Source organism: Mustelus asterias, chromosome 7 (genome assembly GCF_964213995.1).
Source record: "Mustelus asterias chromosome 7, sMusAst1.hap1.1, whole genome shotgun sequence".
Classification (NCBI taxonomy): domain Eukaryota; kingdom Metazoa; phylum Chordata; class Chondrichthyes; order Carcharhiniformes; family Triakidae; genus Mustelus; species Mustelus asterias.
Window position 1 is genome coordinate 9,321,345 of NC_135807.1, and position 18,721 is coordinate 9,340,065.

At 42.1% G+C, this 18,721-nt stretch overlaps 1 protein-coding gene across 11 annotated transcripts in view; it reads left to right on the forward strand.

The window, feature by feature from the left end:
* vps13b (vacuolar protein sorting 13 homolog B) overlaps window positions 1-18,721 on the forward strand; it is a 993,302-nt gene that overhangs the window by 167,798 nt on the left and 806,783 nt on the right. For all 11 annotated transcript variants that reach the window (XM_078215655.1, XM_078215652.1, XM_078215654.1 and 8 more), the window contains exons 9-10: window positions 15,889-15,984; window positions 18,274-18,396. In XM_078215655.1, the coding sequence (XP_078071781.1) occupies window positions 15,889-15,984; window positions 18,274-18,396 (219 nt within the window). The remainder of the gene's footprint in view (window positions 1-15,888; window positions 15,985-18,273; window positions 18,397-18,721) is intronic.

Here is an 18,721-nt window from a genome sequence, read left to right on the forward strand (position 1 = left end):
GACCCACTGATCCCAGAAGCAGCAAATTCCAGTACCACTTTTGGGATTTGTAAAGTTAAAAGATTTATTAAAAAGAAGAAAAGAAAACTTTTATGCACACAAGATTAAAGCTATACAGTGTTACAAAACCTCCCCACTTGATTTGATGTATTCGGTATTGTTTCTTGCACGCTATACAGACAAAACATACCGTTCATAGAGTACACGGGGAGATGGAAAGGAGAGGATGTACAGTATAGTGTTACAGTCATAGCTAGAGTGTAGAGAAAGATCAGCTTATATGTATGTGTATATAAAGCATTGCTGGGCTTTCTTAACTATGGCGTTGGTGTGGAGAGACTTGATCAGAATACACAAATAAATAGCTTCTTGTCAACAATTCCCGTAACTCTTAAAGATCCAGTAATATTACCCAGGGCAAAATGGCTGTGACTTTAGTCAAGGTGTGCGCACAACCTCTCACTCGCTTCCACTCTGTTGTGGAAATGCAAGAAAACTGAGAAATAGGACTGCTTGCTGAAACAAAAGCTTTCCTGGTCTCTGGATAGGTACTTCAGATTTCAAACCTTTCAGGACAGAGCAGGTCCCAAGATATTTTTGCCCAACAGCTTAATGTCTTTCCTTAAATATCCTTTTTCCCTTTCATTTCAGATTTTATGATCCTTAACACCTCTCATGAGCTCAACTTTTCCAAAATATATTAATCTTTGATGTTTTCCTGTTGCCACCCCTTTCAGGTCAAATAAAATTAGGTAACCTTTGTCCCAGCTTAATTAAATCATTTACACACACAACCACACAACTCCTTTACAGAATAACATAAAATTCCCGAAGAAAAATCTGTCCTCACACTTGACACAGCCTTGTTTTCAACTCTTGTCTATTCAATTTTCTTTATAACCCGACATTTTCTCTCCTGTTCAGGTGTTTATCCAATTCCCATTTGAAAGGCCCAATTGAATCTACACTCTCAGGTAGTGCTTTCCAGCTTTGACCCACTTGCTGTATAAAAATGGTTCCTCATCATGTCATCTTTGGTTCTTTTGCCAATCATCATAAATCTCTGTCCTCTCATTCTTGACCCTTTTGCCAATGAGCAGTATTTCTCACCAGCTGTCCTTGTCTAGACTCCTCCTGCCATTGAACACCTCTCTCAAATCTCCATTCAATCTTCTCTAAGGAGAATAGCCTCAATTTCTCCAATTTGTTTGCTGAATTAATGTTCCTCAACCCTGAATAATTCTAATAGATTTTTTTCTGCACCTTATCTAAAGCCTATTGTTCTTACAGTGCAGTGGCCAAAATTAGTCACAATACCCATGTTCAGGCGAAAACAGCATTTTATAAAGATTCAGTTGAACATCCTTATTTTTGTATTCCATGCCTCTATTCGTAAAACCCATGAAACCATTGTAGCTTGGCGTTAAAAAATCTGCTTCATTAATGTTCTCCAGGGAAGGAAATCTGCCATCCAGCATGAGTCCAGATCCACAGCAATGTGGTTGACTCTTAACTGCCCTCTGACATGGCCTAGCAAACTACTCAGATGTATCACACTACTACAAAGTCTAAATGGAATGAAACCAGATAGACTACCTGTCATCAACCTCGACACCAGAAACAACAGTGACACACCCAATGAATGTGCAAAGTCCTCCTTCTCCACGTCTGGGGGTTTGTGCCGAAACTCTTGGGAATCCTTGACATTGACTTTGAACCCCATGAAGTCTCATGGCATCATGCCAACCGTGGGCAAGGAAACCTTCTGCTGGGTAATGCCTATCTTCCCCCTCAGCTGATGAATCAATACTCCTTCATGTTGAACACCACTTGGAGGAAGCACTGAGGGTGGCAATGGCACAGAATGTACACTCATTGGGAGACTTCAGTGTCCATCAAAGAGTGACTTGATAGCACTACTACCCCCTGGACTGGCCGAGTCCTAAAGGACATAGCTGCTTGATTGGATCTCTAGCAGGTGGTGAGGGAATCAACAAGAGAGCAAAATCTACCTATCCTCATCCTCATCAGTCTGTCGAAGATGCATATGTCCATGATGGTATTGATAGGAATGATCACCGCACAGTCATTGTGGAGATGAAGTCCCATCTTCAAAAAGGACCGAAAATGAGAGGCACAAACTTAAAGTGATTTACGAAAGAGGCAAATGTGACGCGAGACAAAAAAAATGACAGCGAGCGGTTTGGATTTCGATTGCACTGCCTGGAAGTATGGTGGAGGCAAGTTCAATTGATGTATTGAAGAAGGCATTAGATGATTATTTGAATAGAAACAATGTACAAAGTTACGGGAAAAAGGCAGGAGAATGGCACTCGTTTAATGCTTGTTTGGAAAGCTGGTGCAGTAACAATAGGCTGAATATCCTTCTGCACCGCAACAATTCTGTGATTCACATTGAGGTTTAGTAGTGTGACACTAACACTGTGCTAAATAGGATAGATTTCAAACAGATGTAGCAACTCAAAAGTGGGCATGCATGAGGTGCTGTGGGCCATCAGCATTAGCAGAATTGTATACAACCACTATCTGTAACCTCATGGTCTTGTATACCTCCAGGGTAATATTGCCATCAAGGCAGGAATCAACCCTGGTTCAACAAGGAATGTAGGAGGGCATGCCAAGAAACTAGGTGTCAACATGGTGAAGTTACCTTGCAGGATTACCTGAGTGCCAAACAATGGAAACAGCATGCAATTGACAGAGCTAAGCGATCCCATAAAAGGCGAATTAGATCCAAGCTCTGCAGTCCTGCCACATCCAACCGTGAATGGTGGTGGATAATCAAACAACCTACTGGAGGATGAGGTCCACAAATATCCCCATCCTCCTAGATGGGGGAACCCAGCATATCCATGCAAAAGACAGGGGGGCTGAAACATTTGCAGTCATCATCAACCAGAAGTGTGGAGTGGATGATGCATTTTGACCTTTTGCTGGGATCCCCAGCATCACAGGTGCCAGTCTTCAGCCAATTCAATTCCCTCAATGTGATATCAAGAAATTGCCAAGACTATCGGCCCTGACAACATTCCAGCTATAGTATTGAAGACTTGTGCTCCAGAACTAGCCATGTCACTAGCATAGCTGTTCTGGTACAATTAAAACACTAGCATCTACCCAGCAAAAGGAAAATTGCCAGTTATGTCCTATCCACAAAAGCAGAACAAATCCAATCTGTTGAATCAGAAACGTAGGAAATTGGAGGAGTAGGCCATTCGGCCCTTCGTGCCTGCTCCACCATCATTATCCAACTCAGTAGTCTGATCCTGCCTTCCCCCCATATCCTTTGATCCCTTTCATCCCGAGAACTATATCAAATTCCTTGAAAACGTTTTGGCCTCAACTGCTTTCTGTGGTGGCGAATTCCACAGGCTTACCACTCTTTGTGGGTGAAGGAATTTCTCCTCATCTCTGTTCTAGATGGTTTACCTTGTATTCTTAGACTATGACCCCTGGTTCTGGACAACCCCACCATCAGAACACCCTTCCTGCATCTACCCTGTCTAGTCCTGTTAGAATTTTATAGGTTTCTATGAGATCCTCCCTCATTCTTCTGCACTCCAGCGAGTACAATCCTAACTGACTCAATCTCTCCTGAGGTGTCAGTCCAGCCATTCCAGGATCAGTCTGGTAAACCTTCGCTGTACTCCTTCTATAGCAAGAACATCCTTCTGCAGATAAGGAGACCAAAACTGCACACAATATTCCAGGTGTGGCCTTAGCAAGACCCTGTATAATTGCAACAAGACATCCCTGTTTCTGTACTCTAATCCTCTCGCGATGAAGGCCAACATACCATTTGCCTTCCTTACCGCCTACGCACGTGCATGCTTGCTTCAGCGACAGGTGTATGTGGACATCCAGGTCTTGTTAGAGAGCAGACTCATCCGGCATACTCTCGAACATCTGCAATATCATGGAAGTTCTGTCAACAATACTATCAAGTGGCACTTACTTCACAACAACCTGCCCACTGACACTAAGTTTGACTTCTGCTGGGGCATCTCAGCTCCTGACCTCATCACAGCCTTGGTTCAAACATGAATACAACTCAATACGTAAAGTTTAAAAAAAAATGATGAGTCACAAGTGAGGCTTACATTAACACTGCAATGAAGTTATTGTGAAATTCCCCTAGTCACCACACTCCTGCGCCTGTTTGGGTCAATGCACCGAACCAGCACGTCTTTCAGACTGTGGGAGGAAATCGGAGCACCCGGAGGAAACATATGCAGACACGGGGAGAACGTGCAAATTCCACACAGACAGTGACCCAAGCCAGGAATCGAACCCGGGTCCCTGGCGCTGTGATGCAGCAGTGTTAACCACTGTGCCACCATGAGGTGAGAGTGACTGCCCTTCATCATCAAGGCCACAGTAGTCAACGGGAATTGGGGATAACTCTTCACTGGCCAACCACCCTCAGTTATTTCATTAATAACTTCCCTTCTATCATAAGGTCAGAAATGGGGATATTTGCTGATGATTGCACAATGTTCAGCACCATTTGTGAACCTTAGATACTGAAGCAGCCTTTGTTCATATGCAGCAGGACCTGGGCAATATTCAGGCTTGGGCTGATAGGTGGCAAGTAATATTCAAGCCACCAGGTGCCAGACAGTGACCATCTCCAGCAAGAGACGACCTAACCATCCGTTCATGACATTCAATGGCATTACCATGCTGAATCCCCACCATCAACATCCTGGCGGTTACCATTGACTAGAAATTGAACTTGATTAGCCATACAAATAATGTGGCTACAAGAGCAGGTCAGAGGCTAGGTATTCTGTGGAGAGTAACCCACTTCCTGTCACTCCAAAGCCTAAACACCGCTTATAAGGCACAAGTCAGGTGTGTGATGGAATGCAATCTACTTGCCTGGATGGATACAGCTCCAACAACACTCAAGAAACTCGACACCGTCCAGGACAAAGCAGCCCACTTGATTGGCACCCCATCCACCACCTTCAACATTCTCTCACTCCACCGCCAACACACAGTGCGTACCATCTTCAAGATGTGTGGCAGCTACTCTCCAAAGCTACTTTGACATCACCTTCAAAACCTTTGATCTCTACTACCTAGAAGAACAAGAGCAGCAGATACATGGAAACACAACCACTTGCACATTCACCTCCAAGTCACACACCTTCCGGACTTGAAAGTCTATTGCCGTTCCTTCATTGCTGCTGGGTCAAAATATTGGAACGTCCTTCCTAACAGCACTTCCTCAGATGGGGATTGAGGCAGAGTCATTGAACATCATTAAGGGAGGAGTTGATAGATGCTTGATGAGCAAGGGGGTGAAAGGTTAACAGCAGTTGACAGAAATGTGATGTTGAGGTTAAAATGAAATGAGCCATGATCTTATTAAATGGTGCAACCGACTCGGGAGGTCAAGTGGCCCAATCCTTCTCTTAATTTGCATGTTTGTCTGGAGCACTATGGGTGTTCTTACAATACATGGATTGCAGCAGTTCAAGGAGGCAGTACACCTTCACCTTCTCGAGGGCAATTAGGGATGGGCAGCAAACCTTGGCCCAACCAGCAATGCCCACATCCTATGAACGAAAATAAAATTCCCCCAGCCCATTTGTGTCTTCTTGATGTCTATCACTCTCCTCCTCACATTTCATAGCACTTGCAAGCTTTCTGTCATCGCCAGATTTTGAAATTGTGTCCTGTACGTCCAAGTCAAAAAGCGCAGTGTTCCTGGTAATAGAGCCCTGTGGAACACCACTGTGCACCTTCCTCCAGTCCGAAAAACAACTGTTAATGACTACATTCTTCTGTCAGTCAGTCAATTGAACTGTCAGTCAGGCAGGGAGGAAATGGCCGAGTGAGGGAACCATGGTTCACAAAAGAGGTGGAATGTCTTGTGAAAAGGAAGAGGGAAGCTTATGTAGGGATGAGGAAACAAGGTTCAGATGGCTCGATTGAGGGTTACAAGTTAGCAAGGAATGAGCTGAAAAAGGGGCTTAGGAGAGCTGGGAGGGGACATGAGAAGTCCTTGGCGGGTCGGATCAAGGAAAACCCGAAGGCTTTTTACTCTTATGTGAGGAATAAAAGAATGACCAGGGTGAGGTTAGGGCCAGTCAAGGACAGTAGTGGGAACTTGTGTATGGAGTCAGTAGAGATAGGCGAGGTGATGAATAAATACTTTTCTTCAGTGTTCACCAAGGAGAGGGGCCATGTTTTTGAGGAAGAGAAGGTGTTACAGGCTAACAGGCTGGAGGAAATAGATGTTCGGAGGGAGGATAAACTGAAGGTCGATAAGTCCCCTGGGCCTGATGAAATATATCCTAGGATTCTTTGGGAGGCAAGGGATGAGATTGCAGAGCCTTTGGCATTGATCTTTGGGTCCTCACTGTCCACGGGGATGGTGCCAGAGGACTGGAGAGTGGCGAATGTTGTTCCTCTGTTTAAGAAAGGGAATAGAAATGACCCTGGTAATTATAGACTGGTTAGTCTTACTTCGGTGGTTGGTAAATTGATGGAAAAGGTCCTTAGGGATGGGATTTACGACCATTTAGAAAGATGCAGATTAATCCGGGATAGTCAGCACGGATTCGTGAAGGGCAAGTCGTGCCTCACAAATTTGATAGAATTTTTTGAGGAGGTAACTAAGTGTGTTGATGAAGGGAGGGCAGTTGATGTCATATACATGGATTTTAGTAAGGCGTTTGATAAGGTCCCCCATGGTCGGCTTATGATGAAAGTAAGGAGGTGTGGGATAGAGGGAAAGTTGGCCGATTGGATAGGTAACTGGCTATCTGATCGAAGACAGAGGGTGGTGGTGGATGGAAAATGTTCGGACTGGTGGCAGGTTGCTAGCGGAGTGCCACAGGGATCAGTGCTTGGTCCTCTGCTCTTTGTGATTTTTATTAATGACTTAGAGGAGGGGGCTGAAGGGTGGATCAGTAAATTTGCTGATGACACCAAGATTGGTGGAGTAGTGGATGAGGTGGAGGGCTGTTGTAGGCTGCAAAGAGACATAGATAGGATGCAAAGCTGGGCTGAAAAATGGCAAATGGAGTTTAACCCTGATAAATGTGAGGTGATTCATTTTGGTAGGACTAATTTGAATGTGGATTACAGGGTCAAAGGTAGGGTTCTGAAGACTGTGGAGGAACAGAGAGATCTTGGGGTCCATATCCACAGATCTCTAAAGGTTGCCACTCAATTGGATAGAGCTGTGAAGAAGGCCTTTGTTAGCTTTTATTAACAGGGGGTTGGAGTTTAAGAGCCGTGGGGTTATGCTGCAACTGTACAGGACCTTGGTGAGACCACATTTGGAATATTGTGTGCAGTTCTGGTCACCTCACTATAAGAAGGATGTGGAAGCGCTGGAAAGAGTGCAGAGGAGATTTACCAGGATGCTGCCTGGTTTGGAGGGTAGGTCTTATGAAGAAAGGTTGAGGGAGCTAGGGCTGTTCTCTCTGGAGCGGAGGAGACTGAGGGGAGACTTAATAGAGGTTTATAAAATGATGAAGGGGATAGATAGAGTGAACGTTCAAAGACTATTTCCTCGGGTAGATGGAGCTATTACAAGGGGGCATAACTATAGGGTTCATGGTGGGAGATATAGGAAGGATATCAGAGGTAGGTTCTTTACGCAGAGAGTGGTTGGTGTGTGGAATGGACTGCCTGCAGTGATAGTGGAGTCAGACACTTTAGAAACATTTAAGCGGCTATTGGATAGGCATATGGAGCACACCAGGATGATAGGGAGTGGGATAGCTTGATCTTGGTTTCAGATAAAGCTCGGCGCAACATCGTTGGCCGAGGGGCCTGTTCTGTGCTGTACTGTTCTATGTTCTAATTTCATTTCCTTGCTGCCACTTTCCCTTCCATTTCATGGGCTTTAATTTTGCTAACAAACCTATTATATGGTACATTTTAAAAACTGCCTTTGGAAGTCCTTATCATCCTTCTCTGTTCCTCATCAAAAACTTCATGTTAGTTAAACATGATTTGCTTAATGCACATCTGTGCTGGCTTTCCTTAATCTACACTTGCCCCCATCACTTTCAATTTTGTCCTTGATTATCTTTTTAAAAAACTTTCCACCATCAAGTTAAACTGACTGCACCGTAGCTTTCGGGTTTATCCCAGTACCCTTCTTTGAACAAAGGTATAACTTTGGAATTCTGCAGCCCTCCTTCCCCTCACTGTCCTTGGACATATTCCATCTGATTCTGGTGACTTAGCAGCTTTAACTCCAGCCAGCCTTTCTACTCCCTCTTCTATCAATTTTCAACCCATGCAGTATTTTCACAGTAACTTCATTGCAGTGTTAATGTAAGCTGACTTGTGACACTTGAAACTTATTTCCAGTACCTCCTCATTCACTATCACTATTGGGGCAAAACATTCAATTCGCACCTCAGCCATGCCCTCTATCTCCATGCATAGTTCCGCCTTTGGCTCCTGTTTGACCCCTTCTATTTCTACTTTTCTACTATTTCTGTGCCCTTTCAAAGACTTTTGGATTCTTTTTATGTTAGCTGCAAGTCTCTTCTCATACTCTCTCTTTACCTCTCTTATTTTCTTTTCCACTTCCCCTCTGAACTTTCTATATTCAGCCTGGTTCTCAGTTCTATTAGCAACCTGACGTCTGTCTTACGCACCCTTTTGCTTCTTCATTTTGCTCTCTATATTTCTTTTTTCATCCATGACGCTCTGGCTTTTTTTGTTCTGCTTTTCCCCCTCTTGGGAATGTAGTTCAACTGCAATAGACCATCTCCTGTTTGTTCCCTTACAGTTTTTTTGCCTGCCAATCTTCCTTTTCCCCATTCAACTTGCCACTGAAAGCTATGCATTTAACAGCGCAAGCACTTTTCGCAACTTGATAATGACTGCTGAACAAGCTCGCTTGTGCTATAAGTGAACAAAGTGTCAAATCTCATTCCTTCAGTTTGTCAATTTTTGGAAATTTGAAATAGTTAAATTTTAAATTGATTTTTTTCCTTTTTGTGTTTTTTCTCTTTTAATTCAATCTGTGTTTCCCGTTCTGTATGTTTTTGCATTGAATTCAACGACTTTCATTCACACTCCTTTTCTTTTCCGTCAGTGAGGAAGGGGATTCTGTATTTATGAGCAGAGTCACAGGCAAATTCTTAGGTTTAGTGACAGAGGGGAAGGAAAGAGTTAAAAAAAACTTACATCTAACCAGATCATGTTGGCAGTTTGCTGATATGTGAATGCTAAACATTATTACAAGAAATGAAAGATTATTTGAATATTACAAAACTATATTTATGTTGAATAATAATAGTGTATTAATATAACAAGTTTCAAATATTCACCACAGCCAATGTATAAATATTGCAGAGACTATAGAAGTTTAAAAGTTCAGAACTGAAAGTTATTTAGTCAGCAGAAAATATAATGGAGTTTCAAACACAGGACAAATGCTGAAACATCTAATGAAACATTTAATGTCAAGGTGAAAGGCTGTACTGTCTGGGCATAAGGGTGTATCTATCCAAAGGGCCTTGGACTGATACAGTTGATTGTTTTGGCAAAGTGTCGCTGGGAAAGGTATTCGGGTGTCAGCGTCCTTAGAGAGACATAGCACTGAGGAAGTAGACCATGATGTGAAGATGCCAGCGTTGGACTGGGGTAAGTGTTGTAAGAGGTCTCACAACACCAGGTTAAAGTCCAACAGGTTTATTTGGTAGCACAAGCCACAAGCTTTCGGAGCACTGCCCCTTCATCAGGTGAGTTGGACATCGGTTAAAGGGGATATATTTTTGGTTCTGTTTTTTACCAGGGTTACCAAGTGCCCTGTAGTTCTCACTGTGCCTTTGCCAGCTTACCCTTATAGCAATATTGTGGGGAAAATCATTTTTAAAATCTAAAGACACACAAGCAAGTCCAACTAACAAGGCATGGTGCAAGATAAACCGCTGCCGCAACTTGGGCAATTTGACCCTCCTTTTTGGTTTACATGATGGCGCATGATATTATTGGTGCAGTTTCAGTGTTGGAGACTGAAATACCATGAAGCGGGCAGAATGGCCTGAATCTTCTGTGAAGTGCCAGCCACACTCGGATTGCCACTCAGCTCCTGCTTTTCTGCGTTACCTCGGAGCACCTCAATTTTGGTCTTCTGATCTTGGCTTTTTCAGAAATCAGAGCATTTTTCCATGGCACTGCTTCCATGTTGTGCTGGATTGTTGGGGAGGGGGGGGGGCGGAGGGAGACAAGCTACATCCCCCATTGTACTGCACTAGCCTTTTCAAATTCTTCCGTATTATCTAAATGTTTACTAACACACTGAAAAGCGTTGGGATATTTGAACAGTTTTTCAGAGGTTGACTGAGTGTGTGGGTGTGTGAAAGAGTGGGGAGCGGTGCAGGTGGGTAGGGTGGGTTACGGAGAGTAATTGGGGCAGGGTCGGAGGTATTTGGAGGATGGGCCAAGTCAGGTTTGGCTGGGGTGGATTGGCTGAGGTCAGTTTTTATTTTTTCATGGGAGGTGGGTGTTATCAGGACCATGTCAGGACCAGGTAGAATTTGCTACCCATCCTTAATTGCCCTTGAACTGGCTTGTCAGTCCATTTCAGAGGGCAGTTAAGAGTCAATCACATCGCTATGGGCCTGGAGTCACATGTAGGCCAGACCTGGTAAGGACGGCAGGTTTCCATCCCTAAAGGGCATTAGTGAACTAGATGGGTTTTTATGACAATCGATACTAGTTTCATGCTCGCTATTACTGAGACTAGCTTTGTAATTTAAGTTTTGTTAACTGAATCTAAATTCCACCAGCTGCCCTGGTGGAGTTTGAACCCATGCCACCAGAGCAATTAGCCAAGGCCTTTGGATTACCAATTCAGTAGCATTACCATTGTACTACCATCTCCCCATCATCACACAGGAGCTAGTCTAGGAATTTTCTTACACTGCCTGAGTAACTATCCAGGTAAGTCTGAACTGTTCGGTGTCTACGACTGTAACTTGGAGACTGAAAGTTTTGGAGGGTCCCGGTGAGCAGGGAAATTAGCCACTGGTAGTTCAGACTTCCTGGGCAATTGCCAGAATCAGTGCACTGGGACTACTTCGAGATAGATAATTGAAGAGGTTACTTGTAGAGTTGAGGAATTGCTGGAACATTCCTCCCAGATTTTCTGTTCAGTGTTGCTCTGTTAGAGGCAGAGAAATCTTTTCTGTGCCAATCCACCTTTAACATGTTGTTCAGGCAGCTGTGAGAGATTATCAGATGATAAGGTACAAACTATTTAAATTGTATGGTGGAATTTGCCAATTAATTATTCTTTCTGAATTTGTTGACTTTTAAAAAATATAGTTAGAAGCTTTTGCCAGATCTTTCTTCTGCTTCCTTTTAGTGCAGTACTTTAACAAAATATGTAAGCATTTCAATTGTATATTGCCTGATAGGTAAGTGATGGAACATTTCAAGTTGCCAATGTGAAGATAATCGGGCAATTCTCCCAAAAAATTTCTAAGTGTCAAAGCGGTGAGAATAATGAAGTGATCCACACTGGTCTCTTTGGCATGTTATGCACCTCAATCCACCAGCACTTAGTGCAGTGAAAGAGCTGCCACGTGAAACACGCTGTTATGGAGTCTCCAGGCGCGTAATCTGCCTGAAGTGGCCGTAGCTGTGCACCGCTAACAAGGGGGAGCTGCATTTAAATGCTCCCTCTGCTCTCTCAGCCAGGAAGATGGCACCACTCAGACTAGCCCGAAGGTTTACGCAGGGAGAATTCGGATGGCTGCTGCAAGTCATGGAGTAGAGGGAAGGAAATCTGCATCCTTACCAGGCCTGGCCTGACACCAGCAATGTGGTTCCCCCTCCAAAATGGCCGAGCAAGCCACTCAGTTCAAGGGCAATTAGGGATAGGTGACAAATGCTGCCTCAGCCAGCGACACCCACATCCCATGACCAGGTAGAAAAGAAATACATATATACTGGCTGGAAATTTCCTGTCCCACTCGCCACAGGAATCATAGCAGACAGGATAGAAAATTTGGTGGATTAAAGTTTTAAGTTTATTTATTAATCACAAGCAAGTCTTGCATTAACACTGCAATGAGGTTACTGTGAAATTCCCCTAGTCGCCACAGTCCGGCACCTGTTCAGGTCAATGCACCTAACCAGCACATCTTTCAGAATGTGGGAGGAAGTCGGAGCATCCGGTGGAAACCCATGCAGACATAGGGAGAACGTGCAAACTCCACACAGATATTGACCCAAGCCGGGGATTGAACCTGGGTCCCTGGCGTTGTGAAGCAGCAGTGCTAATCACTGTGCTACCGTGCCGTCCCGACCCGATTATTTCAAGGTCCGTTGACTTCGGGTGGGAATTTCTGGTTTTTGGGGCACATGCGGCGGGAAAATCCCACCCAATGTATAAACAAAATGTTTGATTGTTAGTTCGGTGGCAAACCTTTCCGAGGTTCTTGTATAAACCTCATACAAACTTGTTGGGATTATACCTTGGAATGATACTCAGACATGTTTTAACCAACCTTAACGATACTTTCCAAGAAACAATGCAACAAATTTCCATCATAAATCTTTGACTTCCTTTTATAATTCATTTGTTTTTTTTCCCATATTGTTTCATGTAAGGTATGTTGTAATACACTGTACTTTGTTACTTGGTGAGGGAATGTGACACAAACCCGGGGAAGATGAGGGTGTTAGAGCAAAAAGGGTGTTAGCGCAGAACATTGATAGAAAGCGACAGATAGCGATTAGAGAAAGGGAAGGTCAAAAAAGGGTAGAGCAAGAAGTTGATAAAGAGTGATGGATTGCAAGAAGAATCAGAGCTGCAAGCTTTTTTAAATTCATTTGTGGGATGAGGGCGTCGCTGGCTGGGCCAGCATTTATTGCCCATCCCTAGTTGCTCTTACTCAAAGGGCAGCTGAGAGTCAACCACATTGCTGTGGCTCAGGAGTCACATGTAGGCCAGACCAGGTAAGGACAGTGGATTTCCCTAAAGGACGGATGGGTTTTTCCGGCAATGGTTTCATGGTCATCAGTAGATTTTTAATTCCAGATATTTTTTATTGAATTCAAATTCCACCATCTGCCGTGGCGGGATTCGAAGCCGGGTTCCCAGAACAGTAGCCGAGTTTCTGGATTAATAGTCTGCTGGTAATACTACAAGGCCATCGCCTCTCTTAGACAGATGCTGGCGCCGCGCTGTCATGGAACTTGGCAGCTCCCCGTCAGGGAATTGAACCCTGGTCTCCCGCGTGACAGGCGGGAATACTAACCACTACACTAACAAGTAAGACACCAGTGGGGTGGGGATTTTCCCGTCCTGCATACCATGGGAATCGTATCGGACAGGACACAGACCATGAAAAAGTCCATTGACCTCGGGCGGGATTTTCTGGTTTTTGGGTGAGCGTGGCTGGAAAATCCTGCCCCAAGACTGTTTGAGGAAGTTTTCATCTATGATCCTCATCGTAATTGTGAGTCAGCCCCAGAATATGAGATTGGCAATCGATCAGAAGTATGTGAATATTATGGTGCTAAAAATTGGAAAAAAGAGTCACATTCAATGTGTGTACAAATGATTCAGTACAATTGTCACTTGACCCACTGACTATTCTTCTCATGGGAGCAACAAAATCAAAACACTTCATGAAAAACATCAGAAAATAAAATAACTGAGTCGGATCACCAAGAAATCTCTTTATTTAAAGCCCACCAACATCTCTACTTTCTCAGGAGACTAAGGAAATTTGGCATGTCCACTACAACTCCCACCAACGTTTACAGATGCACCGTAGAAAGCATTCTTTCTGGTTGTCTCACAGTTTGGTATGGCTACTGCTATGTCAAAGACTGCAAGAAACTACAAGGGTCGTGAATGAAGCCCAGTCCATCACGCAAACCAGCCTCCCATCCATTGACTCTGTCTACACTTCCCACTGCCTTGGAAAAGCAGCCAGCATAATCAAGGACCCCACGCACCCCGGATATACTCTCTTCCACCTTCTTCTGTCGAGAAAAAGATACAAAAGTCTGAGATCACATACCAACTGACTCGAGAACAGCTTCTTCCCTGCTGTCATCAGACTTGTGAATGGACCTACCTTATATTAAGTTGATCTTTCTCTACACCCTAGCATGACTGTAACACTACATTCTGCATTGTATCCTTTCCTTCTCTATGAACAGTATGCTTTGTACAGTGCGCAAGAAACAATACTTTTCACTCTATGCTAATACATGTGACAATAATAAATCAAATCAAAATTTTGGCTCACGAAGGAGGACCCTTTGATATGGTCCATCATGGAATACTTAATGTTTCAATAAACATTGAAAATGCACAGCGACATTGAAATTGTAGAGAGCGATACTATGATATGATATACTACACATGTTGCCTTTGACACTGATGTTAAAATATACAGAGCACTCTCAAACATTGAGGACATAGGTATAAATGTAGACTTTTTGATCCTGAGGATTTTGAGAGTGACACTGAGGATGTAGAGAATGATCAGTAGAACTCATCCAGCAGAAATTGAAAGTAGCAGAAAATTAGTGTTAATTGTTTGATTTGCAACAATGACCGCCTGGGAAAAGAATCCTAGAACAGTAGCTTATGGAGTAGCTACTTTAAAATAATGCATTCATGCAAACTGCAACTATTTGGACCGGATTAAGTTTTTAATTTAATTTAGCTAAATTGAAATATAATATTGAGAACAAATTTCAGGACTTCTCAAATACATTTTTGAATTTATCTTGGCGTTTCATTCTGTTTTGATTTAACATGTTAAAGGATTCCAGCTGTAATTGCATAATATTCGCAATGTATGATTACCAAATCTCACATAATCGCACCAATTTTTAGAAGGATTATTTAAAATTGTTCTATTTGCTGAGTAAAAATGTTCACAATTCATTTACACATAGCCTGGGTCAAAAACAGTCAGGTTGCTGCACTATGTTGCTGGGGCCATTTCAGGACAACATGATGCTAAATTAATCCTACTGTTGATTGAATAATGCTTGAAATTGTTCTTCTAGATTTTGAATTCCTTTAATCAATTAATTGCTTTTCCTCTGAAGTAATTGCTGACAGATGAAGCTGGTTAGGTAATAAAGAGTGCAGGTTATGCATAACTCTTTACTTTACGGCATATTAACATAGCTACGAAAAGCCAACATGTGTAACATGAGTTACACAACATGAGTAGTTGAAATGGATTTGTAATGAGAGCTGTGGGTATTTCCATACTGTAGGAATGGATATTGCTTCCAATCATGACAGTGTAATTGAGATAATTGTCAAGGGTAAGTTAACCATTGGTAATGGTTTGGAATCTGAATTCAATCTGACAGCTTTGAAAATTTCTTACTGATTGATTATGATGGTATTTTGTAGCTGGATGCCATTGGTCCTGAGATGTGATTGTTGAAATATTATAAATATTAATGCCCTATGTGAAAACTTTCCCAAGAAGATTTTGTGTTTGATTGGCTGGAGCACGTTTTTTTTCCTAATTTTTCACATCGATTGCATAATTATTCAATAAGATATAGACATAGGTTTGACAGTGATGAAGGTATTTGACTAGCAGATGTAAAGAAATTGTTAACATGAGAAGTTTAACATTAACCTTATGTTCAAAATACATGTCATTATCTCAATGTGATTAAACCATAGTCAACAGCGAGCCTTATATCCTGATGTGGATAATAAGTTGCAGCTGTTTTTCTCCACCTGTTTCCTGTGTAATAACAGAATTTAGTTGGAAACTAAAAGATTAATTTGTCTGTAGCAGTTTTGTGTATTGAGATGACAGGTTATGACTACTTATTGATAAAATGTAACATTTAAACTGAGGCATTGTCGTTTTGTTACAGTTGACAGAAATGCAAATGGAGAGCAGCTATTACAGCCCTCAGAAAGTGAAGTCCAAAGAAGTGCTTTGCTGGGAACAAGAAGGAACTACTGTTGAGGTATTTTTCAATTCATTGCCCAGAGTAGTAATAAAGCTTCCTGTGATAGCACCTTCTCATTGATTTGTTAATTTACCATGATTAATACGCACATTGGAAAAATGTTTTATCTACTTGAAGCGATGCACGTATAAAGACCTCTTGAGTTTTCTTGTAATTTTGTAAATTGAAATACATGTCGAAGAATACAAATGCACTTTAACATGAACCATTATCCTGATATTTTGTGGAAGCACTTTCATTATATCGACTGACAAATATATAGAAATCTCGACATGAAAATAAACATGTGGCAAGTAAGATCTATTGTTTCCATTATAAATATGTGTACTGATCACAATTGGCAGTGACATGTGTGAGAAATAGCCAAGACTTTAAGTCATTACTCTATTTAACAGCAGATTTCCATTAGAAATTGATAAGATGGTAGAAAACTGGCTTTAAGACTAGGCCTGCATTCAGATTGCTGATAGTTTTACAAGAGTTAAAATTCCATCATGGAGCAGAGTTTGAAAAAAAAGAGCTACAGTCGTTCTCAGTATATTTATGTATTTGTGGAAAACATTGGTTTGCGCTTCAATGAATTACTGCACATAAATGGAGCTTTGAGTTTTGCCTCTGTTTAAAATTCATATGGCATCTAGTTTTGCAATTGTTCAGTTCAAACATTGGAAAAAGGAGTAACCAATAAAACAGAATCCCATTGGTGAAAAGCTGTACTACTTAAACAGAATTTGGGCTTGTTTCCACTGGAGTTTAGAATAGTGAGGGGTGACTTGATTGAAGTATATAAGATCCTGAGCAGTATTGACAAGGTGGACCCAGAAATGATGTTTCCTCTTGTGGCTGAGTCCAGAACCAGGGGCGGGGCAGGGGGAATCACTGTTTTAAAATTAGGGGTCACCCTTTTAGGACAGCAATGGGGAGAACTTGTTTCTCTCAGGGGGTTGTACAACTTTGGAACTCTGTCTCTCCTTCCACTGCCTTCTGCAGCAGTGAATAATTTAAAGGCAGGGATAGATGGGAAATATGGAATTCAAAGCACAAACAGATCAGCCATGATCTTATTGAATGGCGGAGCAGGCTCACGGGAGCGATTTCTCTTATTTCGTATGTTTGTATGTAAAATTGCCCATCATTTTGCTTTATCAATGCAGTATTCTTCAAAATCTTTCAGCAGTAAACTTAAAAAAATACATCCAGTGAAAAACCACAGACTTGAATCAGAGTGTGGATATAAGTTTTTTCTTTCCTTTTCCTTTCGGAAAATGTTGTACAGAAGTAAATATTTTCATTTTGTCTGTAGAAACTGGGATTGTACCTAACCTTTTGCTAGGTGCCTGAAAGTAAAGAAAGCTTCAGAATATTTTATAACTGGTTTGAGAATAGATCTGGTTGTAAATTTAGTTCTATGGCATTGATTTGATCAAGTGCCAGTTGTCCCCGTTTTTGGACTGTCTTTCCAGGAATTATTTTTCAAAAGAGATGGCGATTAGTTCTGTCAGTTCACAACTTTCCACACCATCTAGTAACCTGGGTTCTGATGTTGAAACCTCTCATTGATATCATTCATTTTCGTATTAATTTATTTTTTACATTTATGACCTTCAATAAAAGGGGAGCTGAGTAGAAGCCACGATGGACAGCTTCATGGGTTATTTGTGAAATGTCCATGAATTTGTTGTTGAGTTTGAGAAATAATTACTTTGAAGGCAATTCCTAAATTTTACTGTGAAATACAAACATGCAGTTGTTTTATTTAAGTTCAGATAAAATCATAGAAACCCAACAGTGCAGAAGGATGCCATTTGGCCCATCAAGTCTGCACTGACAACAATCCCATCTATCCCCACTACCCCACACATTTATCCCACGAATCCCTCTAACCTACACATCCCAGGACACTAAGGGGCAATTTTATATGGCCAATCAACCTAGGCCACACACCTTTTGACAGTGGGAGGAAACCGGAGCACCTGGAGGAAACCCACGCAGACACGGGGAGAATGTGCAAACTCCACACAGACAGTGACCCAAGCCGGGAATTGAATCCAGGTCTTTGGAGTTGTGTGGCAGCAGTGCTAACCACTGTGCCACCATGCTGCCCTGTTGTACAGCGAACTATTGTGATTTCTGCTGACCACTTTTATGTTTCACCTTCTACTTCTATTAAACACGCTACTATTTTGTCAGTCTGCATTATTGCTAATAAAATTTAGAAGAGGAAGCTAAGCATTTTTCATGTTTGTATATGCTGTAATTACAATAACGCATACTGTTTTTGTTCAGGTGTTGATGATGGGAGAGCTTTTCTTTGATTGCCAAATGGGTTTCGTTGGTTGCAAGGCTTTATGCCTTAAGGGAATAATGGGCGTGAAAGACTTTGAAGAAACTACAAACAGAAGTGAAACTGTAAGTAATGGACCCTTTCTTTTTGTTAAGACAACAATTACATTTATCTCACGTCTTGTATGCGATAAGAAAAAACAATAGGAGGAAGGAGAAGATGTTTAGAGAGGGAATTCCAGAGCTTAAGGTCAACATGGCTGAAGACTCTCAATGATGGGGCAAAGCAACAGAGGATGTAGAAGAAGCCATTTGAAGAAATAGGTGTTTCTTGGAGAGTTGTAGGATTGGAGGTAGTTCAGTAGATAAGGCAAGATCAAACAATGAAGTGATGAGCTTAAAGGTGTTGGAGAATGGTAGGCAGCCAAGAGAGCGTTGGAATAATCAAGCT